This window comes from Coturnix japonica, chromosome 3 (assembly GCF_001577835.2).
Source record: "Coturnix japonica isolate 7356 chromosome 3, Coturnix japonica 2.1, whole genome shotgun sequence".
Taxonomy (NCBI): domain Eukaryota; kingdom Metazoa; phylum Chordata; class Aves; order Galliformes; family Phasianidae; genus Coturnix; species Coturnix japonica.
The window spans coordinates 98129823-98157237 of record NC_029518.1 but is presented as its reverse complement, the minus strand read 5'-3'; the positions used below and the strand labels follow the sequence as shown (position 1 = coordinate 98157237).

The 27415-nt window shown below is 45.7% G+C and overlaps 1 protein-coding gene across 4 annotated transcripts in view; it reads right to left on the bottom strand.

Annotated features, from left to right (window-relative positions):
- PKHD1 (PKHD1 ciliary IPT domain containing fibrocystin/polyductin) overlaps positions 1–15437 on the bottom strand; it is a 191966-nt gene extending 176529 nt beyond the window's left edge. Inside the window, exons 1-15 of one of the 4 annotated variants that reach the window (XM_015859836.2) lie at positions 14928–15437; positions 13722–13817; positions 12896–12973; positions 12587–12731; positions 11616–11715; positions 9351–9408; positions 8592–8670; positions 5738–5812; positions 3930–3994; positions 3512–3551; positions 3086–3156; positions 2114–2215; positions 1722–1817; positions 964–1099; positions 159–273 (exon numbers count right to left, since the gene is read on the bottom strand). In XM_015859836.2, coding sequence (XP_015715322.1) covers positions 159–273; positions 964–1099; positions 1722–1817; positions 2114–2215; positions 3086–3156; positions 3512–3551; positions 3930–3994; positions 5738–5812; positions 8592–8670; positions 9351–9408; positions 11616–11715; positions 12587–12731; positions 12896–12973; positions 13722–13761 — 1200 coding nt within the window. In that variant the 5' untranslated portion in view covers positions 13762–13817; positions 14928–15437. Of the gene's footprint in view, positions 1–158; positions 274–963; positions 1100–1721; positions 1818–2113; positions 2216–3085; positions 3157–3511; positions 3552–3929; positions 3995–5715; positions 5813–8591; positions 8671–9350; positions 9409–11615; positions 11716–12586; positions 12732–12895; positions 12974–13721; positions 13818–14927 lie in introns of those variants that run through there. The other 3 variants (XM_015859832.2, XM_015859833.2, XM_015859835.2) reach the window with 3 other exon arrangements.
- Positions 15438–27415: the final 11978 nt, after the last annotated feature.

Genomic DNA, 27415 nt, shown 5'->3' with positions numbered 1-27415 from the left:
AAATGTCAAATAACACCAAAACAAGCATCACTCTGCAACAGGTGCATAATAGGGCCAACAATTCCATCCATATTGGGATAATCTCCCACTAGAAATGTCCTTAATTAAAGCCTCCCCTATCATGACTGCCTTATTTGTCTCCCTGCTATGAGTAATACCTTATGCTGTGGGTCTTGGGATGAACTCAAGTACAGAGACGCCGGACCATCTGCCTGAATCCAGAAAGTGTAATTGTTGGTCTGAGGAGCCACAAAAAATCCACGAAGCCTGGAGCTAAGCAAAAGCAGAACATCCATAACATACACAAGAGTATGTATACACAAAATCCCTGCCACCCAGCACCCAACCTCCACGTGTATACTTAGTAACATGAAGATCAGCATGGCTTTGTTGTTGCCAATATCTTTCCTATGTGCTTCTTCTCAAGCAAAGTCTTATTGCTCAACAGGCAGGAAAAGGCTCAAAATCCCTCAGGATCAACTGAGGAAAGTACAGAAGTGATAGAAAAATGAAAATGTCCAGCACATTGCAAAGCTCTTCCTAGGCACATCTCAAGAGGCACCAACATGGCTCAAACGTCTTCATAGAACTGAGGATAATCTATGGCTGCAGTTGCCAACATGGGCTGTGAATGTTATCCTCCACATCTGGCCAAATCTCCAACCCAAGGCAGAGTCTAAGTAGAGTTCCTTCTACCTCTACAGCAATTTCTTTCATGCTACTTCAGCACATCTAGGTCAAGCAGAACAGAAATGCCAAGGGAAAGCAAAAAAGGGGGGAAATAAAGTACTTTGCTGGATACGTTGTGCTTCAAAAGGACCTCAGAGCAGACAGATTGCTTTGATTTACAGGAGCTATGAAGTCAGGCTCTGCTGAAAAGAGCTGTCAGGTGTTACTGCTACACCTTACACTACACTAAAGGTGATTGCCACAGCTTCATCTCCTTTTAAGATCACCAAGTACCTGAAGGACTGCTTTGCTGCAGACAGAAATCTTACTGGGGATTGGGCATTAGGTACAAACTGCCATCTATATCCAGGCCCTGCTTCTGTCAGATCAGAGGCGTCATCCCAAACTTCAAAGAGAAGCCCTCGATTTCCTACAAAGGTAGAACAAAAGCATTCTCAGCAGCAGCCAACAACAATCCCAGAGCACATATGATAGAACTGGTGCTGTAAGGAACCTAATTAATAACCAATTAATAAATTGGCTCAATTTGTGGGGTACTTTTATTTTTCCCCACTATGAATACTGTAGAATACTGTTCCCACTTTAGGAAATTCATTGTGCCTCCACCAGTAAGAACAAAAATCTTCCAAGACCAACCTGCTTCCAACAAACTTAAGATGACTGCTCTTGGAGGAAGAAATAAACAACTGATCCACAGTCAACGTAAGTTGAGCGCCATTACATGCACAGTAGTTTCCTACTGCAATGTTCTAACCAGGCAATGTCCCCAGAAGTCTCTACGGCAGCGTTAGTTCCTCATTCTGTCCCCTAATCATCATACATACTTTTTCCCCCTCATTTTTCCCAGCCCTAGAGCTGGCCTTCCACCCACCATAGGCCATCTGCAGGCAGAGGGCTGAGCTTTCACCTTTGCCTTTCCTTACATGAACCTAAGATAAACTAGCTTCATGTTTAGGAAAATCAAGTTTCCTGATGATTTCTGTTTCCACATGTGTTGGTCTGTTGGACCTTTGGTTATCAGAACATCATACCCGGCTGGGGGTCACCAAGCATCCTGCTCCTGCCAACAGCCTCAGTGGTGCAGATGATTTGCCAGGGAGAGACATGCTTGACTTTACAGGGGACACCTGGCAGCAGGAAAAGGAGACAGATGTGCCACTGAGAGGTGGAAATGCATGAGCTGCAGAATAATCAGAGGACCATTATGATTGGAAAAGGCCTCCAAGGCCACCAAGTCCAACTCCAACCCATCCCCACCCACATCCGATGGCCACCAAGAAAAATCATTCACCCCCGTAGCCCAAATAGCCAGATCTTCCTTGATGGTGAGCACAACTCCCATGCTATCACTGCACATGAAGACCAGCTGGGCTGAATGGGCTTTGTGTGTTTACAAAAGCCTTCAGCCTATTTCTCCTGTTACCTGCAGCAGTGACCTGCACGGGCTCCTCAAAAAAATCCCCTTTAATAGTGAGGTCAGTTCCTCCTGCAAGACTTCCACTGGCTGGGAACACAGAGGCTATTTCTGTAGAGGAAGGAAAAGGGGGATCTGAAAACAAGCACAGGAGATATGAACCCCAGCCCTATTTCTGTCAAAGCCAGCAGTGTGCTGGCACTCCTTCCAACTGGAACAGACTGCTGTGAATCAAACAGGCTTCGCTGATCCATGCTCCCAAGTTACAGCCTATAAGGTAATTACTATTATTATATTAATTTAGGTCCTCTTCAAAGGTCAAAACAAAGGCAAACAATGGCAAAAGCATGGTAGGACTTTTCACCATAGCTACAGATGTCACATGGAAGTTATAAAGTGCTTTGGTCCACATCTTTTTTAACTAAGTGCAGCAACCTGCAACTCACCAGCCCTTGGATTCAGATTCCAGCACTTGGACTGGCTAAACATCACCTTGCAGCTGGTGAACTACCCTATCCAAAGGCCTGCATTATAGACTTTTATGGCCAGCACTGCATTCCTACCAAACAGTACGACTGAAGGGGGAAGGTGATATAAAGTCCCTTCAAATCCAATACATCAAGTCTGCTGGTGCTCTGACAAGGAATAACGATAGTAGCTCCATCCCAAACCCTGGCTGACTCTCAGATTAGACTGTCCAAAAGAGGGTGTTCAAAGATATCCTTAAGAGGACCACAGATTCACCGGAGATTTAGAACACAGCCCATGGCAGCACACCCAACCTCAGCATATTAAGCATATTAAGCTGCAACTTTTGGCCTGAAGCTTTGTGTAGTCAGCCCACCAAAAAACTTACTGTACCAGTAGAGCTACATGCTCAAATGAGGTCACATTGGGAAGAACAACAACCAGAGGTCTTTCTTAGACACTACTGGCACTGCTATGGCACAGTGCAAGGAGTGCGGTGGATCAGTGCAATACCTGAATGCGTTTGGTACAAGAAAAGCTCCTGCTTTGCACTGATGAGCCAAGCACCTTTGTCTATCACTGACCTGCAAGAGAGAGAGGTGTGTTAGAGATCTCCGGCCCTTTCAGTTAGTGCAGACCTTCCTTTGGCAAGGTTGGGTATTTTAATTCTAGTTGGACTTGGATTACTTCTCTTTTGGGCACTGAAGCTTGAAGCGTTAGAATCACAAAGCAGAGACGCCTGGGAACACACTGCCCTTTCATTCCTAATCTGATGATCATCTTCTCAAGCCAGCAAAACATCACGACTAAATAATGAAACACAAGTTTCATGCACTTATCCTGGACTCAAAAATGCAGCTGTGCTCCTATATGAACTACAGGGAGAAAGAAAAGAGAGATAAAAAAAAAAAAAAAAAAAAAAAAGGATCTTTTACTCACTTTCCTTTGTTAAACACTGAGAAGCTGACATTGTGGGACCCTGGAGGAGAGAAAAGAAATGTGATCCTTCTCGTCTAGTGGAGTGACTGGAGGCAACATTCAATCGCATTTCAACTGAACTGAACACCAAAGTAGGAAGCTCACAGCCTTAGATCGTACTACATCGGATGGATCTGTTCTTACATACCTGAATCTACGAGCTGAACCTCAGGGGAAAAACTCCTCTCAGATCCTATGGATCCTATCTGACCTCATACACCATGCCAGGAAGGTGCCAGTTTTTAAGACCTCTATTATCTCTTAAGCCCATCATACACAAGATGAAATAAAATACTAAAGGAAAAAATAGTGGCACCTCTAGAGCTGAAGGAATAGCAGAATTATGATCTCTCCCACAAACCCCAACACTTTCACCAACCTATGTGGTTCCCTTCCACCCGGCACTGCATGGTTCCCAGCCCATCTTCTGTCTGAATGGAGTAGCTGTGGAGAAACAAAGAGCTTTTGGGTGCAAAAAAATCAAAACACAGTGAGAAGCATCTAATCAAAGATGTGAGCTTTCACATTTGAGTTAGTTACACTTGCTTTCCTTTAGAAATAAGGGAGAAAAGAACAGCCTAGGACAATACATCCCATCTTTCTAATTTGCCACCTTTATTCTTGTTTTGGTAAGGTGATCCTGCTGGTGACTTGCAGAAATCCCATTTTAAACATGAGCTAGAGCAGACAAGCTTGTCTTCTAAACTTGAGAAGGGCAATTTAGACCCAAGCCTTTGGAAAGAGATGACCTGCATAGGACAGAGGGAGCTGATGTCTGAGCAGGAGGTCAGAGATTGCCGGCAAGATGGGAAAAAGTATTAAATGGTAAAACAGGTTTGGGAGGGCAGGAGGACATCAACGATCATAGAATCATAGAATTACCCAGGTTGGAAAAGTCCATCAGTCATCATGTCCAACCGCAGCCTAACCATAGTACCCGATGATGCTACGACATGATCTGTACAAATTTAAACTATCATTTGTCTGACCACATATGGAACAGGTTGGCTTGGTCTGTGGTTTTCACATTTTAAACCCACTCCTTATCAGCATCAGAAGGGATTTCCTGCTTGGGGAACGTAGGCAGCACAGTTGGCACCGTGCTGCAGAGAACATATGCAGGCTGTCCCCTGCTCTCCTAAGGGCAGGGAAACTGTTCCTGATCTCCAAGGTCCAACCAGCACTTCCCTTGCTGCATTAAGGGCTAAACCCCTAAAGGATTTGAACACCAAACTTCCAAGCAAATCAATGGGATTTTGGTAACCAAATCTCACTCCAAGCCTGGTTTGCAAGGATTTATAAAGTGACCACACTGCCCATTTCAAGACAATCGAAGAGCTGGAGGACCAGACCCAGATCAGCACCAAACCCCTGAATTTTACAACCGAGGACCTAACTTTAAAACGGTCTGCACTGGGGATAGGCAATAAATGAGTATTCCCAGAGATGATTCCACACCTGCTACCACTCTTAAAACTGAACTATAGCAGTAGGACAGACTGTGGGCTTTTTTTCTAGGCAAAAGCTCCTAGAAAAGACAGCACTTTCTGATGCCTCTCTTAATTGCTCTGCATGCCCCCGGTCTGCAAGTAGGAATGAGTAGCAATTAAGCAAGCTATGCTGGTGCTATATTAACCTTTGGGAGCTGTGAAACAACAAGTTCCATCATCAACAGAACAATCTGCATTTAGGTTCCCCTCCTGGGAGGCAGGAGGAATTTTACAACCCAATAAGAGGACTCACCGAGAAGCCCTGGCACTGATTTCTGAAGGAGCAGGCTTTTTTCTCATTTCCTTGTAGCAACATCTTTGCTTTTCCAAGGCTCACAGACACTGAGAGAAGCACATCACTAATCGTAGCCCAGAAGGGGGGGAAGGGAGGGATCATCCCACCCTGTTCTTCCCTACTGAGGCCCCATCTGTAGTACTGTGTCCAGGCCTGGGGCCACAATACAGGAAGGACATAGGGCTGTTGGAGTGGGGCCACAAGAGGGCCATGAAAGCGCCCAGAGGGCTGGAGCAACAACGATCCAGCAGCCCTCACCCACTCTGACTGGTCAGCCCCCCACAGTCCTTCTTCACATCATGCCAAAACTGAGTAGTTTATTGAAAAGCCAAGAAAACCTTGATGCACAAGTCATGTTGAGGCCTTACACCAATACAAACCCAAGGTAGGTCAACAACTGACATGCTTCCAGCTTGCCCATCAGCAAAAGAGCAGAGGCTGGTCCATCCATCTCCTTCTGCCACAAGAATAGCTGGTCTAGGGAAAAAAAGAAAGAAAGGACATAAGATAGCTGCCCCAAGGAGGTGACTGATTCACTGCCCATGAATGTGTTTAAAAGCCATCTAGATGTGGTGCTCAGGGACACGACTTTGCAGGGGGTTGTTAGATTTAGGGTAGTATGCTTAAGTTGTGGTTGGACTTTGATCTTTATGGTCTTTTCCAACCTGAGCAATTCTATGATACCGTGATTCTGTTAAAATCAGCAACCAGTATTTTCAAAAGGGTCAGGAATTTTCCCTCACTTGTATCTATCCTTTATTAACCTAGAAAACAGGATGAACCCAACTTGTTTGGGGTTTTGTTTGAGTTTTGTAATGCCTCCTATTTATTTCCATGGAAACTATCACAGGTACAAAGAATACAATAACACTATTTGATGGAGCCAAGTCTCAGAGCATTGCTAGTTTGGGTCCCAGATAGACCCCCACCTTCCTAAAGCACCAGGCAGCACAAGTACAGCACCACACTGGTGCAGCCAAAGTGCTTCAAGATGGAACTCAGTCATTTCTTTATCTCATCAACAGAAGATGCTGACTTGAAAATACTCAAATTACTAACATCAAAATCAGGTATCCCTACTTTAAAGAGCTGACAGTGGAATGAACTGCCACTGGAGAGGAGGAGCAATAAATTAACAGTAATTAGTATAACAAGCAAAAGATGGTAATGCGTCTTGATGAGTCAACAGGCAATTAAGGCAAATAAGTAATTAAGAATATCTAGTGACGTTTTCACTTTGCTAGGACCCACGCCTGTCACAGTGTGCTCCCCTTCCATTCCCTTCCCTCAGCCTGGCTGTTATGCTCCAGGCCTTGCTCAGACAGAGAGAGAGCACAGTGCTGATAATAATTAAGTTCTTGCCAAGTCCTGTAGTGACCACAAATCTTAAACAACAGGCTGAAAGAATGGATGGCAGATACATGGGTCAACAGCTGAAAGTCAGCTTAGCACACATCAAAAACTAGGAGTCAACCACCTTACCCTATCAACAGTGAGCAGCCCAAGAGCCCCTTAAGCTCTTCTGTATGGCAGACAAGTGCAAGACAGGTTCTCTCCTTGAGTAGGAGCACTTATTGGGGTTACCCTTATGCAAAGGTCCCTTGCACCTCACCACCAAGAGGCTCCCTGCCAATGCAGGTCCTCATTACATGACTAGTAAGTTTAAGATTCGTTAGGTTACAAAGGTTACACATTAGGTTGACTGTGCCCTCAAACAACTGACAAGTCCATGACTAAGAGTGGGTCCAGCTGCATCTGAGCTTCTTACCTCCATGTATTAAGCAGTTCAGAAAGCAAAGAGGTCCACTCTTTACCATCTTAGTTACAATAAGCTTTGTTGAAGTGCTATATTGTGCCAGTAAATATATTCCTACCCCTCTCTTATGAGTGAATAGTTTCTATCTGCAATGCTGCTAAGGATGAACAGAAAAATAATCACTGCTTCAAAGACAATCAATTCATGACTGAACCGCTGTATCCTATATAAAGCCTGAAAAAAAAAGCATACACGATGCTTTTAGAACACCAAAGAAAAAGTCTTTCTTTCCTCCATCTGAATATGAGTGACTGAGAGGCTCTGGTCAAGCTCAAGTCTCCACCTGGAACATATTTAGTAACACACACCAGAAATGGGTAAATTAAATGGGTTTCATGTGAAACTGGGATGTGGTGAGCCAAGACTCCAAGGCCGTTTCCTTTCTGGCTATGAGGAGGTCAAACAATGAGTAATCCAGAAGTGGAGCAGGCAGGCATGAGCAACCTGCGGACACACCAGCTTTTCTTCCCACCAATAAAAGGCTTCACAGGTCCACTGGAAGCAGGTAAAACAGTAATGAATATTGAACAAAAGGATGTTAATGTGTATCCAGTGAGAGCTGGTAGATGAGTGCAACAGGTATGTCAGGAATCTGCACTGGGCTTTCATTCACAGTGGCAAAGAGCTGAGTTGCTCAGCAAGGGACTTTTCCATTCAACCTAATGGAAAAACAGAATAATAGAATGGCCTGGGTTGAAAAGGCCCACCGTGCTCATCCAGCTCCAACCCCCTGCTGTGTGCAGGGTCACCAACCAGCAGCCCAGGCTGCCCAGAGTCACATCCAGCCTGGTCTTGAACGCCTGCAGGGATGGGGCATCCACAGCCTCCTTGGGCAACATGTTCCAGTCAACATTCAGTGGCCAAGTTTATGTTGCTTTCTCTCAAGAAAAGTTTGGAAATCTACCTGCTTTGCTCTGTTGAGTGCAACCCTTAAAGAGGCAGAAAACAAATTCAAACCTCTATTGAAAACAGAGAAGTGACCAGAGAGGTTTTAAAGCAGTGGAAAAACAAAGCTTTCTGTCCCCAGACACTTCTGCTTTAGTCTTGTGACTCAGAGCATTTTCTTCCAACTAACAGCATTTCTAGAAATGCAAATGGAAGGGGAAATTTATTTAACTTGAAGATTCTGACATTATTTTAATTAGTTAAATTTTAATTTGCTAACCAAAATAAAATCTACAGCAAGCAGATGCAATTACAGTAAATTCACACTGAGCTGTGATTGACTGTGCTGCCAGTAAACAAACCAACTAGCTTAATGGACCAGTTGCAATTAGATTAACAAAGTTTGCTGGAGCCCAACTCATGAGCAGCAATAAAGCACAAAAGCAGTAAATGGCAATTCTGGGCCAACTGGTTGCAATTTATTGTTCTTGCAGAGTGCAATAGAAGAAAACAATTTACAGGGACTGGGTCAGGTAGACACTTATATATAATTACCCATCAATATAATCTGCATTGAAGTCCAGGGTCTCGTATCTCCCAGCAATTGTTTTCCCATAGATCTCTATTAAATTTCCTGTTGAAGAGGAAATAGAAACAGAAATGTGTCTTTTAAAAGTGGAGATCTGCAGATTTTGGGTCTAATTCATGTGGTCAGTAAGATGATGAAGAACAATTCAACTCGCCCCAATACCAACCACCATTTGGCCAGTTGGATCACTCCCAACACTCCACCGACTATGCTGGGTACCAGGTTGATTCAGCTGTCAGCACAGATAGCTTAAATCATCTGATACACCCCTATCCTCATTCTATGGGTCCAACAAGTAATGAGTCCTTCTAGTCCTGCAGCATATCCACAAGCTCCACATGACTTTTTCTCAGCTAGCACTGAACACTTGGCATTACTCATGTTCTTCCTTGGGAAGCCGAGCATCCAGCTAACAAAGAAACCTGTACACAGACACTGTATTACGAGGAATGAGAATCCAGAGCTGAACTCCACCTGAAAGCACCTAGAAACCAAAGATGGAGTTGGGTGGATGAGCAGTTAAGTGCACTGCCCATCTCTCTTGTATGCAGGGAACAGACTCCTCCTGAAAACCCATCTTCCTGGTTAGCATGAGCTTGGGCATTATATTGTGGAAAAGCCTGCGTTAAACCCAGCAAGACAGATCTCTCATAAGCAGAAAGATGGGATGGAACATCAAATAATAATTAAAGTGGTCCCCAACTCCACAAAAAAAGGTCCCTTACCTGGGACGCCAGATGGCGGGCTAATTTGGTAAACCACAGGCGTCTGCACAGCAGAAAACTACAAGGAGAAAGTTGTAGTTAAACAGCAGCCATTCTCACAGCAGCCCAGCAAGATCTGATTACGCACTGTTCACAACACAGTTGGCAACCACACTGCAGAGACTCGTGCTTTAGGACTGGATCTTCAAAGCAGAATCCTGCTCTGAGAAGGGAATTACTTCTTCCCCCTTTGTGTTCAGAGTCCGGCTTGCTGCACTTTCTACATCCTTCTTGCTCTCCAGTAATCTGGTCTGCTTTGAGTCAATCCCAGAAGATTTGGTTTAACTACAATATTTCTAAGCCACGTTTTTTCAGATGCTCAGACCTCCATTTCACCAAGCAAGTGGTGTAATTCTTCCCATCAGTAGCACACTGCTCAAAGCTATTTCTGCTTCACAGTACTGGGATACTTCATAGAATCACTCAGGTTGGAAATGACCTTAAAGATCATCGAGTCCAACCACAGCCCAACCATCCTACCCTAACTAACAGCCCTCTGCTAAATCATGGCCCTGAGCACCACATCCAAACAGCTCTTAAACACATCCAGGGGTGGTGACTCAACCACCTCCTTGGGGAGCCCATTCCAGTGCTTAACCACCCTTTCCATAAAGAAGTTTTTCCTGATATCCAACCTAAACTAAGACAGCATAGCCAAGGAAACGCTTATATTGACCCTTGTTAACACAGTACAACACATCACAGTGTCTTCAGGACAGAATTCCTTGTCCTCTAAGGAAGAAAGGAAATACTCAAAGTATTGCTCATCTACCAAAGGGCCAGAAGTACCCATGGCCATCCACGTGCTGATAACTCACATGGAATCAGCTCACCATCAGCAGCAGCTGGATGTGGACTCCAGCACTGCCCACCTTGCCCACTAGCACAGGCACAGCCTTGCTTTAAGCAGCAAGACCTTGGAAAGCCTTATTTCTCATATACCTGCCCTGAAATGCAAGAGTAATGCTGTCTTTCCCCTGTGCAGCATTCTGCGCTCTGGAAATGAGTAACACTAGGTCAGATCCATCAAGGTATTTACATACCCTGGGCTTCAGATGACCTATAAAGGCACTTGGCTTGTTCAGATTCTGCACAAATCCATTTGCTTCTCTGCCATAAATACCTCCATGAAACTGGCCTGCTACATTGCTGGCTGGCTAAATCCAGGTCCTAAGTCATTGACTACTTGATTTCATCAGCCTTACAGGAAAAAATAAACATTCCCCACTTGGCCTGTCCCTATCCACCAAATCACCCATTTCTTTAAAACTCCATCACATCTCCATCTCCCTCCCTCACCTTCATTTTGAGTCCTCTCTTGTTGCACCTATGGATGCCACTGTCAGCCCAAGAGAAAATCACTTAATCCAGCCATCACCTCCATGCCCACTCACTATAATGCAAAAAAAGCAGCCAAAACCAGCACAAAAACCAGGACCACAAGCTGACACGAGCCTTGTGAGCTACTCAGACTTGTTGCTGCCTGCAGCAGGCTTTTCCAATCCACTGCAGAGGGTAAATTAATTTTTAATACGTATAGCTCCCAGGTCCCAGCCTCAAAACAAAGAGACACGTTGTGTTTTATTTAGCTTGCAATGTGTCTCATTAACAGCATCCCCTGGTGATTTTTCATCAGCTCTCTAAGCTAGCTGAACCACCCAATGACTCTCCGGTTTTAATGTGCAATTTACTGAAATGCTGGGCTTTCTTGCTTGATACTCAAAGTTAGCAGAAGGGGGACGTGACTTCTGAACACACAAGGCCTCATCCTGAAGTGCACAGATATGGCTAAGTGTTCTGCTCAGCAAGAGGCCCCAGCACCATGTCATAACTGCTCTTAATAAAGCCCCAAGAATCGCAGAACCATAGGCAGGTTACACAGGAAAGCAAGTATCCAGTTGGGCATCACTAAGAGTATGGACAACAATTCTGGACAAGGGTAAAACAAACCCACAAGGTGGACTGCGTGGCTGAAGTGCACAGATAGGTTAACTCAGTCTCATGTTATTGCTTCTGAAAGAGCTCAGGTCACATAGACTGTCCAGTGCCAGATGACTGAATGCTTTGTGCTCTAGTTTTAAGGGGAACAAGGAGCATCTTAGCTTCACACCCTGATATGCAGTCACTTAAAGAGATGCTATTTCAATACAAACCCTGTGAGACCAACATGATTCCTTTCAGTACGGGAAACTTTTATCATCACTTCTATCTTTGTTTAGTGATTACCTTGAAAGCATAGTTTTCTTTCTCCAGCCCAGTCAGGTTGTTAATCGTGCGCCCATTAAAGCTCACCTCCACGTAGTACAAACCCTCCTGGGGTGAAGGCCTAAGTAGGAGAAAAAGAAATATATTATTTTTATACAGATGGAGTTGTTATTTTCAAGGTAAAAGGGTCCTTCGTTGGGTCACCACTCTAATAAGGTTCACCACTCCAAACAGGTTCACTGAAGCTCTGATAGAGCAAACTACATTCATGTGGTGAACACAAACTCTGCAAGCAAACCCAGACTCTGGAACTATAGTTTATAAAGTGAATATGAAGGCAGAGGAAAAAGTTGTACTTGAGTGCAGAATGCAATAGGACTATACCAGAACATACAGTGTATGTAAATGCAAAGCACATACACATGCTCATTAGCATTCATTAATACTAATGAACAATTGCAATTCATTAATATTAAAACAACCCAAGGCTGCCTAGATTTACAGAGAAGCCTGGTTTGTAAATTAGTACCACATCCTCAGTGAACATGGTTTCATAGCACAGCAATCAGTAGAATTAACTCCCAGACAAACCACAGCAGTGAGAGATGGAAGAACTCTAATAGGTTTGCTCCTACTGCCTCTCGAGGCACTTTTATTCTGCCAGTCAAGCAACACACATTAAGTTATGACAGGCTGGAGAAGAGGGATCTTAGATTGCCCAGCTGCTGCATAGAGTTGTATTTATTCCTCTTCCTACCACAAGCTTCTCTTTAGAATGTATATGAGAAATAATTTATTCATGGAGAGGTTATCAAACATTGAGGGAGGATGTCCCCAACCCCGGAGGTATTTAAGAGAGAGGTGGACATGGCACTGGGGGGGACTCACGTGCTAAGTGATGGGACTCAATAGGTCAGATTGAGAATTGAACTCCATCATCTTAAAGGTCTTCTCTAAACCAGAAGATCTGATATTAAAGCCAGGGATCATACCTTGTTCTACATCTTATGAGGGAAAAGTCAAAATACACAGGAGAGACATCACATGGCAACGTGGGCAGGTCTGCATTCACCAGGGACACCTCCAGGTGGGGCCAGCTGGTTGGAGAGAGATGTTCTAGCTCATGGGATGCTGACCCTGAGTCCAAGTCAAAGAGAAGAGCTCTGAGGACAGGACCACTCGCATCCAGTCACAAGGTGCAGACACTTTAGAACATATTCTATTGCAAAGATCAGAACAGACCTGCTTCTCCATTACTTTGATATATACCTGGCAAAGGTTTACAAGAGTTGAACACTCACCATCCAGAGTGATAGTAATCCAAGTTCCTCCAGCAACACTGCCCTCCCCAGGCTTTACAAGCAGTCCTTCAGAGGTCACTGCAAAAACAACTCAACATCAGGTTGAGGTTTAATGCAAAGACTGGAAACCCATCTCAAGACAAGGCACAGTGATCTGGCAGCTGTCCTTCTGTGATTCTAGCCTTCACAAGCCCTTCTTCCCAGGCATCCAAACTGGGATTGTTCATCCTCTTCCCTTAGGTTGGAATAGACCTTAAAGACCATTTAGTTCCAACACTACCGTGGACATGATAAACCAAAGCAGCAGCTGATCATGTCACCACCCCTGGAGGTGTTCAAGAACCATGAATGTGTGGCACTGAGGGTCCTGGTCAGTGGGCATGGTGTGGGTGGGCTGGGGTTGGTGATCTTAGAGGTCTTTTCCAACCATAGTGATTCTATGAACATTTCCATCTCATTGAGTCAATGTAAATTCACCTAACATCTGCATTCACCTCATTAAAGAGAACTACTGGACATGCTTGCATCATGAACTCAACATTTAAACAACTGTATGATTATCAAGCAAAAGAAAACCAACATATGTCAGAGGTACTCAACAATAATTCAGACATTCAGAAAGCTATGGAGGTGAAATCCATGGCTATGGAGGAATGCCATGAATGGCCAATGAAAAAGGTGGATAATTTCCAGTATGCTGAAGCCACTGCCCCATAACATCCAACAGCATTTACAGACACTTCTGAGCATCCCACTTGCAATCAGGCTGTGCCCTACCCAGTGACAATAGTACTGCAGTGTTGTTAGAGAGCACTTCTGTCCTCACCTGCAAAAAACACCAGAAAAGATGGTCTCCATACGTTCATCTTGGAACATGGATGGGGATTTCACAGGATCATAACTCAGGACCTTTGCATCTTTTCTGTAACATTAAAACAAATCTCATCTGTTAATCCTTCATCCCACTGCAGATCTGTTGGAGGAATGCTCTGCTATAGCAGACAAGGCAGACTAATGCGGAGTTACAAAGAACCATAGAATCAACCAAGCTCAGCATGGTCTTCTCCATTCTGTGGCCCTATTTCATGACACTGGCCGATGGAACATGGGAATTAGTGAAAGCAATGACAGGACTTAGAGTCAGTGATACTGCAGAAGTGGACAAAAGCTAGAACACAGCCATGCCCACTAAGTCAAAGCATATCTATAGAACTTGTGATGAAGACCTAATGTCCACCCTAAGTACATGCTGCACACAGCACTATCACAAGGATCATACACCTATTAATGCCTGGAGAATTCTCTGGTACATAATTTCATTGAAATTTCTCCAGAAGGATTTCTGCCTTTTCCACCAAGACATCACGAAATAAACCATCTTTCCTGGGTTCACTTCAGCAGCCCCCTCCTGATCTAAACTGAGCACTGAAGGCAGACACGGCGCAGTCTCTAAAGCATCCTTCCCTCTTTTAGGATTAAAGAAGAGATTTGAGATGAGTTTAATGCAACCATAGCACACATCCAGGAAGCCAAGTCTATGGCTGAGTCCCCTAGGATGGAGAAACCTGGCTTCCACCACTGCTTAATATATTACTGTTGCCATTACCATAGAGATGGCAGCTGAGAGGTAAATGGCCCCATAACAGTCTGCAACCATGGCAATTAAAAACATGCATTTCATAGTCACACCTGGTACAAATGGGAAACCAACTGAAGCACCATGTGCGCTCAACACCAAGCATTCCCTGCTATTTTTTCTTCCTTTCCTCCTCTCAAATCCAAGCATCTGAATCATTAGACTGGAGTAATACAGAGATGTAAAACTACAGACTAGCAATGGTACTTCTATTGCTCCACTATAAATGCTGCAATTACTTACCTGTATTTCTTGCACCTTTTAACAGAAACTCAGTTTCTAGGGGTCAAGCCCAAAGCCTCAATGTGTGTGAACCTGGGATTTCAAAGCAGTCCTATGAAATATCATTTAGATTTATTTTTTATTGCCCTTATCAAGATTGTAAGTATGGCCTACCTTATCCTCTTTGTTCTTCCATTGCTCGGATGAGTTCACCGAGGAGGCTGTGATAGGGTAACTGCCCCATCCCTTTGATACTGACTCTCCCACAATGCTTGGTTGGAAACTCTGTCAGTCCCTGCCTGGATAACAAAGTGGGGCTGTGCTGAAACCCACCCGACTCGTTTCTCAGCAGTACTCATTACAGACAGCTCAGAGCTGTCCACTGGGCACGCTTAATGATTAACTTAAGCTACTTGCTGTTAACCATTTGCTTCCAAGTCTTTAACAACCACAATAGGAGTAACCTGGAACTATCCTTCCCTTAGGGTTGGAACTAGATGATCTTTAAGATCTCTCCCAACCTAAGCCATCCTGAGACTGTATGCCTAGCTTAACCAACAGGAGGATTATCAAGTCTTTCAATCCCTCTTTTCCCCCCATACACAATATAAATGGGTTGTATGGTTTCCTGATACGCTGATACCCAGCCTGGGAGTGGCATTCCCAGCAAGCAGACTTTGAGGTTTTCATGTACACTCTTAATTCAAATTTTCCACAGCGTTTTCAGCTGTGTCAAAGTCTGGCTAGAATTCTGCCCAAAGGGCATTTAGACCTCCTACCACATCTCAAGTTCCCATTCCCCTGTGGATCCTCACGCTGCAGTAGAAAGAAGTGTTACGGAACAACTGTCTCTTCTGGTTGCAAGGAAGATCCAGCTCAGCCTTCATCAGATCCTGAATAGCTGCGAGCATCACATCTACTCCCACGTCTATACACATCCATTTGAAGCCCAGATGGAAGAATGAGTTTTTGATGAAGCCAACAAAAACAAAGCAGGCTGTTGTGGCCTTCCATTGGTTCCATTGCCTTTCATGGAAGTTTCCACTGTAGCTAACACCAAGCTGTTAGACAACAGCATAGCTACAGTTTAATGAGTTACCACACACCAGTCAAACAACAGCAGAATGTATGCGTGCTCTTACCTCATCCCCAAAGGGAAATGAAACAGGCTTGCTTGTTCTTCCCTAGCCTGGATTCAGAGAGGCCGTAGCACAAAGTCATGGGCAGTCAACCTTTATGGAAGTGCTGGAGCTCTGCCCAGCCATAGAACCAGCGGTGCTGGGTTTGTTTTTGATCAAGACCTGATGTTTCATGTGCATATAGCCAATGATTACAGGAGCCCATTGAAAGTTAACTCTGAGCTGCTCAATAGTCTACACAGTTTACTTATTAGCTAAAATCCCACTGCAAATACAGCCAGAAATATATATATACATATATAAATATATATATATATATTATGGATCTGAGAGTATTATCAGAAAGGCAAATGCTATCAAAGAACAGGTATTGAAGAAGAGGGTCAATTGAACACAACAAGTAGAGCCAGATGCTGTTAATGGGGTCCACTGACAGCCCCAAACAAAAGGGCAGATCAGATCAGGATCATCCAGGATGCCCCCTGAAAGCCCAGATAGGGACAACAGGAGATAGGGCTGGAGAATGAACCACAACATGAGTCCAATTTCCAACAAGAAGGTAACACTGAAGATGGGACAGTAAAGCTGTACACCTATAGCATCACTCCAACAAGGAGTACAAACCCCAGACCGGGGTTAAATCGAGCTCGGAGGGCAGAGGAGGGTGGGATTCCAGGTAATTAGGGCTAATTGCTGCTGATAGTTCTGCTCTTAGCTCTGTCCCAATACAAGCAGTCGCTCCAACTCAGCAGCCAGACAAAAAAAAAAAAAAAATCAAAAAAAAAAAACAAAAACCCACAAATCCTATCATTCTGCTCAAAAAGCAATAGCTCACGAGTTTATTTCTTTTGCTTGTTTGTAGTTATTCAACCTAAACCATTTACGACACCCACGATATGGAGAATCAGGCGGTCGGAGTGGCAGCTCTCGGTCACTAGGTGGAAGTATGGAGCCGCTGTGGAAGCCAAAACGCAGCTGAAGGCACACATAGATCCCTATGGGATGATTCTGATCAAGACTTTTGTTAGCCAAAGAGACAGGGAGAATGAGATGTGAGACCTGTTCCCAGCTCCTTCACTCACTCAAGCATGATTTGGTCTAGCATTCATCTTTAAGTCATCACTCGTTTGCATTAAGCTTCATCTCCATCACCTGGAGATGATTTACGCCTGCATGTTAAAAGGGGTGGTGGCATGCTGCCCGTGGGACCTTTGCAATCTAGGTGCTCTGCAAGAGTCTCCCCAAGACTGGCAGCACTTCTGGGATGTAAAAGCTTGATGGGGCTCCTCCTCTCAGCCTTTGCATGATGGCTGCCCCCCCAGAGGCACACGGCAGTTGTTGAGCAGCACATGGCATCCCCAGCAGAACAGCTGAGGGGGGATAATGTGGGATAAGGGGAGGTTTAGTGATGTTGTCTGCAGCCGTTCAGGAGCTCCTTGTTCCTTCCCAGCCCTACTGGTACGTGCAACACCCCACAGTGAGGGCACAAGTGTCTTGCCTGCTTCTCATCTGTGCTTACCATCCTCATAAAGAGAGGAAAGCAAGCCAAGTTGGGCTGCTGCTTGGACCAGCAGTCCCATGTTTCACATGGGCATGGCTGTTGATAGGCAGCCCCTTCCTATGCAAGCTGACCCATGGGGCATAGTGGGAAAAAACACCATGAGACCACTGGAACTTAGGGCTTGAGTCCAGAAGGTCAAGATTTCTTCCTTCGAGCTTGGCTTTGTCCTTACATCTTCTTTCACCCCTTACCTTTGCCTTTGCCATCTCCCAGTACAACCTGCCAAGTATGTGAGCCTAAGAGACAAGGCAAACCCAGCCAACTGCTGCCAAAATCAGCTTGGGACATCTACAAAGACTGAGTGTCTGGAGCACAGCTCTGATGCTTGCAAAGCCTCTGAAGATTTCACCATCATCTGTTCCTCTGATTTGTGGCTACATCTAGAGGTTAAATAAAAGCATAAGAGCTCAGGCACTGCACCTCCGTGAATCATACATCTCATTCATTATCCCTCCCTTGGTTTTGACACAGAGCAGCTCCCTTTAGCCCAAACAATTTCCAGGAATGCTCCCAGTGGGCAGTACAGGTGCAGTCAACCAGATTTTGAGGCTGTTTTTCATTTTATTAACGTGGATTCTAATGCCTCATTGGACTTTGAGAGTTTTCTTCCCAGATTTTCCAATGACAAGGACATGGCTGCAGGAGCAGCAAATGGGGTCTTCAAGACTGCAAATGCAATCTGGAAGACTTTGCAAGCTGGCACGTCCCCAAAGGGCAGCCCCCGTGCTATGCAGAGCTTCCATCAGCTGCTCTTTCTTTCTATTAATACTTCCCTTTTTGTGTATTGATGCAGACCTCCTAGCAACCAAGGTCACAAGAGAAGGTGCTAAGAAGCCAGGCTGATTATCATTAAAATCTGGTAGTTTGCTGTCTTTTTTCTTGAGAGGCTTGTTAGCCACCAGCAGGCAAGGTGCTGAGCTGGGATTTCCAAGGGAGCCCAGGGGATTTGGATATCCTGATCGGATTGAATTTCCCTCTCTGAAACCCAGCCTTCCTCCTCCTGGCCTACAGTGTCCAGCTGAGTGACACTACCCATGGGAAGGAGTTGGACTCAGTGATCTTCATGGGTCCCTTCTGACTTGGGATATTCTACCATTCTGTGATTCTGTGGTTGTGATTAACTCACTTAATCACTCATATCTGGATGCTTCCTAGGGCAAGAAATAATCACAGTATCATAGAATGTCCTGTGTTGCAAAGGCCCACAGTGCTCATCCAGCTCCAACCCCCTGCTGTGTGCAGGGTCACAAACCAGCAGCCCAGGCTGCCCAGAGCCACATCCAGCCTGGCCTTGAATGCCTGCAGGGATGGGGCATCCACAGCCTCCTTGGGCAACCTGTGCCAGTGCATCACCACCTTGTTTGTGAAAGTCTTCCTCCTAAATAGTCAGTGAGGGGCGAGCAGAGGGATTTCAGAAGAGTTGTCTGGATTTGCCATGTTCAACCCCTCATTATACACCCAAGCATGGAAACATGAGCATGAAAAAACTGGTGCATATACTGTGAGCATTTCCCAAACCACAGATCCTGGCAGGCCAGGAAGCTTAATCTCTCCTTACATCCCCTCCAACATCTAAGGCACAAGGCCATCACAGAATCATAGAATCATAGAATGGTTTGCATTGGAGGGGACCTACAAGGTCATCTATTTCCAACTCCCTGTTATAGGCCGGGACAATGAATGGCCCAAATTGGAAGGGGCCTCAAGGATCATGAAGCTCCAACCCCCCACCACAGGCAGGGCCACCAACCTCCACATTGATACCAGCCCAGGCTGCCCAGGGCCCCATCCAACCTGGACTTGAACACCTCCAGGGATGGACAGGGCATCCGCAGCCTCTCTTGGGCAGCTGTTCCAGCACCTCACCTCTCTCAGAGTAAAGAACTTCCCCCTGACATCCAACCTAAACCTTCCCTCCTTCAACTTAAAACCATTTCCCATTGTCATGCTATTATCTACTCTTGTAAAGAGTTGAGCCTACCCTTGTAAAGGGTTGACCATGTCTACCAGCTGAGCTTCTATCTTGCTTGCCATGAAGGTGAGACAAGGAAAGCACAGGATCTTAACATGAACACTGCATGAGCTGAAATGGGAATGATAAAAAGAATCTTAGAAATGGGGATTAAAATTCAGCTGAGTAGACAAAAATCAAAACGTAGCATTTTTATTTATTGGACGAATCCAATGTCCTTCACTTTCCCTTTATCCCTGCTCCTTTTCATTCTGTTGATTCCCAGAAATCCTACCTGGCACTTCTTTTAATTTCTTTTTCCACCTTTAAAACATTTATTTACCACTATTCCTACTGCTGTGTGTTCAGATAACATCATTATATTTTCCAAACAATTTCTTTTTATCCTTGATATAAAGTGTGTCGTTCTTTCCTTTCCTTCCTGCAACCGGACAAAGCCAATGTGTTTACACTTACAGGCTGTAACTGAGCCTGGCTCATCATCTTAGCTAACTGGAAACAGACTTAACTCTTTCCTTTGAGAAGAATAGTGTTAGTGCTCCCAAGAGTCTTTCTGCATGTCTTTATGGGGTCACTTTTCATCATGATGAAATCCTGTTGAAGTCGTTCCCGTAGCTACTCTTGGTGCATTTTAAACACTCGGCCAACAGCGTTAAATACTGAATTTATTGCCAACGCAGCTGCCTTAATGACAGGTTGGAGGCTTCTTCAGTTTCAAGGTTCAGTGTGGTCCCATGTGTTGTGGAGGGGATGCGCGTCGTCTGGCCGTGTCCAGCAAATCCTGGAGCTTGGGGATGTGGGAGGCAGCTGCAAGTGGAAACCAGCATCTTGGCAGGGATTTGGCTTTGGTTTTTCCAGCAGGCTGAGGGGGTTCCCCTGCTTTTGTGGCAGCAAGTGGGATGCCTGGGGGAATGGAAGGTCAAGGCCAGCTCATGTGGCTGAGAGGTCATCCTAAATGCAAAACCTTGGCAGCAAGGAGAAAATGCAGCTTTAAATGAAGAACTAATTGCTATGCTGTAAAAAGTGTCTTGGTAGTGAAGTCTTTCCAGAGATATTCCTGTTCTGGGCTACTCACAGACACCACCTCATTCCCATTTCCCATCAAAGAGGGCTCTGTTGCAGTGTAATGGACCATCTATGTGTTAAGGGGCTCTTTATCATGCTAACAGTGTTACCCAAGAAAGCCTGCAGCTCCACTGTGAGGACACAAGATAACATCTAGCATAGTAAGCTTTCACTTTAAATAGAGGCAAAGACACAAAATCTCACCTGACTGTGGGAAACATGCCTGCAAGGGAACCGTGCAGGTAGGATGAAACCCTAGAGGTGGCATTCCTCATTGAAATCAAGAGATGTGGCTTCCATAGCAGCAATCTCTCAGGGAAGCCTGGAGAGGCGACGCTGCAGACTGCAGCCACGGCATTTGCTGAGATAAACAGCTGGTAGAGGATTGGGTTTCTGAATCAAGCTGCAATTCTGCACCTACTGAGCTTCATCCATCATTAGTCTTTCATTAGGAAGTGTGTTCTTGGCTTGGTCCCCAGCTCCCAGGGGAGTGATTCAGGCAAATACCAGCTCCACCACTGCATCCAGCAGTCTCTGTTCCTCTGCCCAGTCCTACTCTCATGGCAAAGCAGATGCCTGTTTGCTTCTCATTTCCATACGAACTTCCTCTGTTCCATGAGTTTTCATTTTACGCGCTGCCATTGCCCCATCCCCTCCATCCCCTCTGCCCGTGGTTAAGCAGGACGAACAGCTGGGACAGCTGACCCTGCTGAATGAAAGGAGAGCACAGTTTTGCTCCCTTCACCCCTTTCTTGCAGGCTGCCACTGTCACAATGAGCCCCAAGTCCCCAGGGATGGGGGATTTGTGTGCATTAGGCACATGAAAGAAAAGAGGCTGCAGCAGTGCTGCTGCTGGGCTTTGCTTCACCTCCAGACAAGGGAACGTCCTGACACACTTGATTTGAACAGATTGACTCTTGTGTAAAAGAAAAGGCAAAAATGGCCTGCAATGATCCCAGTTATGCATAGAAATGGGTAAAATGAATAAAGCTGGGTTGGTCACTTAACGGAAACTGAGATCTTCTTCTGTCATCAAATCTTTGGGCTGGAAATTGGCCTCCTTCACCTTGCATTAAGTTCTACAGCCTGTCATCACACAACGAGCACACACAGTGGGCACATGCAGAGTCTTAATGGTCCCTATGGTCCTCCTCAGTCCTAAATCTATTGAATTGAACCATAGAATGGTTTGAGTTGGAAGGGACCCTTCAAGGCCATCTGTCCCACTGCCTGCACTGAACAGGGACACCCACAGCTCCATCAGTGCTCAGAGCCCATCCAGCCTGACCTTGGCTGTCTGCAGGGATGGGGCACTACCACCTCTCTGGGCAACCTGTGCCAGTGCCTCATTACCTTTACCGTAAACAACATATATCCAGTCTAAATAAGAACCCACAGGTAGGATGAGGAAGGAATCCTCATCCCAGTTCACTGTGGTTGGTAGTTTAATTTAGAAGCTCTGCATGAGTTAAAAGGAGATATTGCTTCCTTCCTCAAATATTCACCCCCTGAAAACAACCAACCCCTTCCATTCAGGGAGGGATGCTCGTGAAGTTCTGTCCAACACTTTTCAGGCAGTGGGGAATTGCATTTCTCAGCACTGAATGTGTATGTGTGGGGGAGGGCTGTCAAAAATAAAAGTGCCAGTGTTCCCATTGTCAGCCCTTTACCCACCTGTTCCTCTTTTAGCTCAAACGTGGCCACCTCTGACCCTGCTGTGAGACCGAGGCACTGGCAGGGCTGTGCCCCCACCCCTTGCTCCCCCCATTCTCTGCAACAGCTGTATAAACCACAGGGGCAGCAGCTGGGGCTGGGGGCCAACACCTCCATAGGGCATAGGGCACCCAGGAGGGCACCAGGCTGCTGGTCTGATGGTGGGGATTCTATATATTTAAGTTGCAGAAAGTCTGGAGATTGTAGAATCATTAAGGTTAGAAAAGACCTCTAAGATCAAGTCCAGCCTTCAACCCATTACCACTGTGGCCACTAAAATGAGATGTCCCCACTGCTGCAAGTCCTGCAAGTCAAGGTACAGTGGTTTTCTGGCTTGGGCAATGTCTGGAAGGAGCAGTCCTACTGCTGCAGTGAGTCCATCATTTATGTTGTGCATTTATGTTGATGTAGTCCTTTACTACATCTGAATAACATATTGGTGTTTGCATAACTCGTTGCTGGCTTGAACTTTGATTTCACAAGGAGTAATTGGGCCAAAATGCATCTCAATGGTATATCAGCCTTGTGAAGTAGGAAGTAAGACTCCAGATCCCATAGACAATAAGGGATCTCATAGAGGAAAACAAGTCACCCTTGCTGCACAAGTGGTTGGCATTGCTGGGGGTTGCTGGGGGCCTCTGCAGTCTCTTATATGTTCAGAAACACCCAGTGGAGCCCCATCTGTATACCTGAAGGATGAACATGTTGCCAAACATCAGCAATGGCTCAGAAGACTTCACTAGGGGATTAATTGAATTTTGTGTGCAATCTAGGCTATTTCCTGGCCTTCTTGAAATTGCTGCCTGCTCCCATGCTTGCTGTTGGTGCAAGGTACTATTGGAGTTGAAGCTCTGTTTGCTGGCATTGCACTGACTAAATCCATTGGACACCAGTACAAGTCTGAGGAGGACAGCAACCTGATCTTCCCATCAGGTCACCCAGAAACAACACCAAGTGTCAAAGGGAGACTCTAAGGCTCCCCGGGCAGAGAGGACTTCATTCCTGCATCCAAGCCATAAGCCTTCCACATTTAAACAGCCTTGCCCATGCCAACTTTCCACCTCCCATCTCCATCACTGACCCTTGTAGGTAGCATGCAGAGAGGCTCCCCCATCCCTGCCCTCCCAGCTCCATCAGCTGTCACAGCCTGCATTCCTGCAGGGCTCCCGGCACTGGCAGCTCTGGACATCTGCTCTTTTCCACCCCCGCAAATATGCAAGCAGGTGTGAGGCACCACAGCTCGCCTCGTTCCTGTGGGCTTTTACCCAGGCAGAGGGAAGGAAGGCACAGCCAGGACAGCAGATGCTCTCTGCTCCACTCTGTCTTCTTTGAATCCCTCCTGGAAATGTAGAGAAAGGGAAATGGATTGTTCCAATGCCACTGAATCAAGCCAGGACAAGATCATTTGTACATCTTATTTGGGTGGATTTTATTCCTCTCTACCTCATTGGCACTGAAAGGGTAGATAATAGCAGGACAAGGGGAAATGCTTTTAAGTCGAAGGAGGGAAAGTTGAGGTTGGATATAAGGAGGAAGTTTTTACTATATAAGTGATGAGGTGCTGGATCAGCTGCCCAGAGAGGCTGTGGATGCCCCGTCCATCCCTGGAGGTGTTCAAGGCCAGGTTTGATGGGGCCCTGGGCAGCCTGGGCTGGTATCAATGTGGAGGTTGGTGGCCCTGCCTGTGGTGGGGGGTTGGAACTTCATCATCCTTGAGGTCCCTTCCAACCCAACCATTCTCTGATTCTATGACATCAGTGATGAAAAAGAGAAATATCTTGCTGCTTCTCTGGATCTGGAGCAGATACTACTTAGAATCATAGAACCATAGAGTCACCAAGGTTGGAAAGGACCTCCAAGATCATCCAGTCCAACCAACAGGGTGATGGTGCTGTAGGGATGCTGTCCCCCTCAGGTGTCACTCAGAAACAAGCTGGGGTGTTGACAGCTCTATCCACTCAACTCAGCCTATAATAGTTCTGCCACTCTGGATCGACTCATGACTCCACTTTTCTGGCAAAGGAGAAGTTGGCGTCACTGCAATTTTTCATCACTTTATTCCATTGCCATTAACTTGTCCAATGTTTTTATTTGACTTCCCTTCCCAATTCCTTTATCCAAAAACTCACGGGGAGCTCCAGCATTTATAAGCACCTTCACTGATGAGATGTGCACTGTCAACCTCCTTTTACTGAGCATACCACTTTGAGATAGCCACACACTGGGAACTCCAAAGGAGAGGAGACTGACCATAAATGTGCAATTAGATGCAATCCACAGAGAGAAGTTTTAGCTTTCTCTTTTCTCTTTATTTTTTTTCTTTTTTCTTTTTTCTTTTTTCTTTTTTCTTTTTGTTTTTATTCTTCTTTTCCTTCTTCCTTCCTTCCTTCCTTCCTTCCTTCCTTCTTCCTTCCTTCCTTCCTTCCTTCCTTCCTTCCTTCCTTCCTTCCTTCCTTTTCCTTCCTTCCTTTCCTTCCTTTCCTTTCCTTCCTTCCTCCTTCCTTCTTCCTTCCTTTCCTTCCTTCCTTCCCTTCCTTCCTTCCTCCCTTCCTTTCTTTCCTTCTTCCTTCCTTCCTTCCTTCCTTCCTTCCTTCCTTCCTTCCCCCCTCCCTCCCTCCCTTCCTTTTTTCCCTTCTTTAAATTCTCTTTTCCTTCTTTACCTCCTCAACTTCCTCTAAGTTTAAAGCAGCAAATTTCAAAGTAAAACTGTCAGCCTGTTCCTTATCATCAGTCTCCCATGGGACCTAAACCAAAGTTCTTCATGCAATTCCATTGCAGGTAGCCTTACAATTCACTGTAAGGAGCTGTGAGGCAGTTTGGGCTCAGCCCCCAATACTAAACCCCAGAGAGCCCATTGGGGTCTCAGAGCTGTCCTGTATCCCTCTCCATCTCCCACAGCAGCTCACAGGCCACTAAAACATAAAACATTAAACAGATGCACTCTCAACAAACACCTCTATTCTCAGAGCCTTCTCTGAGTATTTTATTTCTGATTTTTTTTATGGGAGTCACCCATTGTCAAAAGGGATCAAATGAAGACGTGCCCTCCTGGCACGGGACAGCTGAAGCAGTGTCACTCAACGTGCTGCTGTCAGAGTGGTGATTGAGGCAGACAGGAGGGCTGGGATCAGCCCCAGGCTGTAAAGGACAAGGGCAGGTGGCCATGGGGTGGGCTGGCCTGAGGGTGGGCAATACAAAAGGGACTGTGTGGGCAACGAGTGAGCAGGGATGGCAGTGGGGCAGGGAGGGGACAGGAGGATGCGTGTGAAGAGCAAATGATGGCTGGTGAGACAGCTACATGGGTGGAGAGCCCTAAGTAGTCAAGCTGGCTCATAGGGAGCTGAAAGGATGCTAATGGAAGGGGAAATGAGCAGAGGCAGCATAAAACTGAGTGAGAGGTGGGGAATTTGACATGCATGTCACAAGGGAGAAGGGAAAAACAGAAGCAGTGATATAGAGGGAATTGCCCACCTCCCCATCCTCACTGGCACACATGCAGAGGGGTCAGTCATTTAAGCTGCTCTAAGCACTTTTTTAGCCTCAGCCTTTGTTAAGAAAGTCTTCAGCAGCCCCAAGTGTAAGCCACTCTCTGGACAGCATTTCTGACCATGGTCCTTGGGGAAGACTGGACGAACCACTCTGAAGATGCCAGCTGGTGGCTATGGGGCACAGGGGAGCGATACGGGACCCAGGAGGTGAGGATGAATGGACCGTCTGCTGCTTCGCTGAAGGTAATGTCAGAGTTACTTTTCTTTTTGCAGTATCTCCTCGAGTTTGAGAATTGCTAGTGTCAATGGCCAAGCCTCAGGAGCACAGGAAATGCCAACATAATGCATTGTAAAGGAATACTGGGAGTTCTGGGCAAGGCAGTAGATACTGAGGATGGAGAAGGGGAGGATGGTGATGTGTCTGTTATCCATAAAGAACCCCAGACTCACTGCTAAGATCCCACAGACCAGACCACATCCACCTAGATGTGTCCCATGGCCAAGAGAGCAGCTTGGGCACAGCCTCACCCTCAGAAGTCAGCCTTCCCTTTGCTGTGGGTGTCACTTTCCTATACCTCATAACTATGGGCAGAAAAAGAGCACAAGGCATGTTTGATTTTCAGCATCATCTTCAGAACAAAAAGGGTCTGACTGAAAGAGCTGGTGTCTGGTGATAAGTTGGCCTTTGCCTGGAAGGCAAATCTTCAATGACCTTAGAGATATGGGGAGCACTGAGGAGGAACTGTAGGGTTGATCAGTGTAGGCTGTGGGGCCCATGGCATCTCCTGGGCAGCAAAGGTCCAAATTTGTTCTGATTACTCCTAAGGAGTCCAAGGAGTCAATGCTGGTTTCCTCTGGAGTTAGCAGTGAGGAACAGACCCTTTTCTACACATTGTCCTTCTCTTGAAGGCTGCATCCTCCACACCACCCCCCAAAGCTTGCCATGATGTCTACTGTATTCTGGGAGCAAGCTGTGAGCTGGGGAGGGTTGTGATGTGATCCCAGCCAAACTGTCTTACATGCAATGAGAAGGCAAAAGAAATTTAGAATATATAGATTTATATACAATATAACATTTTCTTGAAGGGAGAGATATCCTAAATTTCACTCAGTTCTAAATTTGCATGTATTCAGAAGATGAGGGATAAAGGGAAACTTAGGGGGCAAGGATGGCTGTGCTGAATTGAGGGGGCATTGCTACAGGCTCTTCTGGTTGCCCCAGGAAAAGCACTTTGCCTCCGTGCCTCAGTTTCCCCACCTGAAGTACTGGTGAGCAAGCTTTGCTTAAGAGGAGGCTTTCTGCTCCACTGCAAAGGATCAGAATGGCTAAACAAGATTTGCAAAGGTTAAACCAGAGCCAACACAACACTTTAAAAGCACATAGTTGCCTCTTAGGACTAGGTGTTGTGGTGCTCATAGAGGCTTGGTTCCCACTGGTAGAGAGCTTTTAGAAGCACTGGCTCTGGGTGATGAAAAGATAACACCCCAACATCTGGCAGGAGCTGAGCCTTTGGGATCCCTGTGAAAGGACTGGAGGTCAGATCATACCCAAAAGAGCCGAGAGGCAACAAAGTTTGGGGCTTCAGAGACAGGAGTTCCCTTAAAAAGCAATGAGGAGGAAGCATGGTTTCTGAAGCAAACTGTAAGCTCTGAGATAATGCTTATGAAACAACACCAGAGATCAAAAAAAAAGCCTGGCATACAAACCACCTCCAAAACACAAG